The following is a 2,179-nucleotide window of genomic DNA, read 5'->3' on the forward strand; positions in this document are numbered from 1 at the left end:
TAATTTAATAATAATAAAAAAAAAGATGACAAAATATTTTCGGTGGCAGATAGAAGCGGAGAATTGGATAAAGCCACCGTGTGCTGGGGGCGTCACCGCCACGTGATGAACCGTGAATTGCACGAGCTTTTATCAACCCTATCCATGCCGCTTACACTTGTACTGCTCAAAACCGCCGTTAAGATTTCAAATCATCTGCCGTTAACCAAAGTACTTATGATTTATCATGAACCACAGAGGAAAAAAAGGACCACATTCAGAACCAGCCCTAACGGAGACCTTGACGCCGTTAAAACACACTTCCAAGTTTCCTCCTCACATTTTGTCGTCTTTCTCCTTGCATTCCCTCAGCTACATATAAGTACGAGCTCCGCCGTATGTGGTGGTGCAGGAAATCATTAGCACGAAAAGAAGAAATTCAGGGAGGAGATAAGAGAAGGAAGCTCGATTGCACTTGTTCGATTGGAAATGGCAAAGATTCCGATGAGATTCAAGAGGATAACGGAGGCGTTCGACGATGATGCTAGGGCAAGGTTATGCCAGAGCAGTGGAAGCGAGCATTCCGCAAACTCGGTGACGGATCTTTCAGATCTAGTTGATTCGTTCTTTGAGGGAGACGCCGGTGGTCGAGGTAAGTCGTGCGGGGAAAACAAGGTTAGAGATCGTGATCAGGAAGAGACGAAGTATCAGGAGGCGGAGAGTTTTTATGGTACGGATTCGGAGACGAAGGAAATGCTGATCGATCTGATCGATGATGATGCGGAAAACGAAGATGATCGTTCGAAGTGTGCGATCCGTTCCGAGGTAGAAACAGTGTGCCGGAATTTGGAAAATTCTTCATCCGAGGGCTTTAAGCGGCATCTAATGACTCTACTTCGACAGCGAGGGTTTGATGCTGGTGAGAATCGCTTCATATGCACGTTTTAGATTTGAATCTATAAGAATCAATGACAAATGATGTAATCTGAAATGCTCATATGATCATATTAATTCATCATCTTCAATTCTTCAAATCATGATTTAGTGTTTATGTATAGTTTTAACGGAGATCTACTTGCGATATATGTTTACAGGCCTCTGCAAGTCCCGTTGGGAAAAAACCGGACGGCATCCCGCCGGAGAATACGAATACATTGACGTTCTAAATTCCGGCAAACGTTACATTGTGGAAGTATCATTCGGAGGTCATTTCACAATCGCACGACCGACCAAAACCTACAAATCTCTGCTCGAAGTAATACCTAACATTGCAGTAATTAAACCGAACAAGCTAAAGCAGGTGGTGAGGCTAATGTGCGCTGCGATGAGAACCTCTCTGAAGACGAGAGACATGGAGGTTTCACCATGGAGGAAAAACGGATACATGCAGACCAAATGGTTCGGATCGTATAAACGAACGACGAACGCTCTACCGACGAGATCAACGGCGGTGTCTGCTTACGGCAACGGTGAGTTTAACGGACGGAGTTTTAAAAATTTCGAGTGTTTTCCGGCGGCCGTTGATGGTAAAAATGACTGCCGGAAGGAGGTTGAGAGAATGCATGTGGTAGGTAACCTGAAGGCGTTGATGTTCAGTGGCATGTGATTGTAATTATGATGTATATCGGAGGGCATAATGGTAGATGAGGTTTGATGGTGGAATAGTCATCATTTGTAGACAATTTCGGATATTGTTATCTTTTCATATAGCCGTTGACGTGACAATGTGACATTTTGATGTTTATCTTTTTGTTTTTTCCCATGTATTTATGTATTTTTAATGTTTTATTTGACGTGTAATTAATAATTTAATGAACAGTTCTTTCAAGTAAAAAATTTAATGACTTGTGATAATTTTTTTTTTATTATTTTTTTTTGATAGGGTGTCCGGGCTAAAGCCCGACTAATCCCCGACAATTTTGGAGGTTAAACATGGTCCCGCTTAAATGTCGCCAACACTCCCCTCCCAGGGCTCGAATTCGAGTTCATGACTATGCCATGCCCAAGCCTTTACCAATAGGCTGGAAGGTCTTTGACACTAATCCCCGGCAAATTTGGAGGCTAAACATGGCCCCACTTAAATGTCGCCAACACTCCCCTCCCAGGGCTCGAACTCGGATGACTTGTGAGAATTATTGTTGGGTAAAAATCTTTAATATAAAAATAAGTTTTGTAAAAGTTACTCTATGTCTTTGACATT

At 42.5% G+C, this 2,179-nt stretch overlaps 1 protein-coding gene across 1 annotated transcript; it reads left to right on the forward strand.

Annotated features, from left to right (window-relative positions):
• Positions 1-273: 273 nt before the first annotated feature.
• LOC112516723 lies at positions 274-1,727 on the forward strand. Its single transcript, XM_025123927.1, has 2 exons — positions 274-898; positions 1,074-1,727. The coding sequence occupies exons 1-2, from the start codon at positions 469-471 to the stop codon at positions 1,583-1,585; spliced, it is 942 nt and encodes a 313-aa protein (XP_024979695.1). The 5' UTR covers positions 274-468; the 3' UTR covers positions 1,586-1,727.
• Positions 1,728-2,179: the final 452 nt, after the last annotated feature.

This window comes from Cynara cardunculus, assembly GCF_001531365.2.
Source record: "Cynara cardunculus var. scolymus isolate 2C chromosome LG 8, CcrdV1, whole genome shotgun sequence".
In the NCBI taxonomy this organism is placed as follows: domain Eukaryota; kingdom Viridiplantae; phylum Streptophyta; class Magnoliopsida; order Asterales; family Asteraceae; genus Cynara; species Cynara cardunculus.

What these genes read in the sequence shown, in the direction of transcription:
- LOC112516723 (XM_025123927.1), top strand. Translation starts at nt 469, where the DNA reads ATGGCAAAGATTCCGATGAGATTCAAGAGGATAACGGAGGCGTTCGAC. An exon ending in ACAGCGAGGGTTTGATGCTG is followed by an intron (nt 899 to 1,073) that starts GTGAGAATCGCT and finishes ATATGTTTACAG; the next exon opens with GCCTCTGCAAGTCCCGTTGG.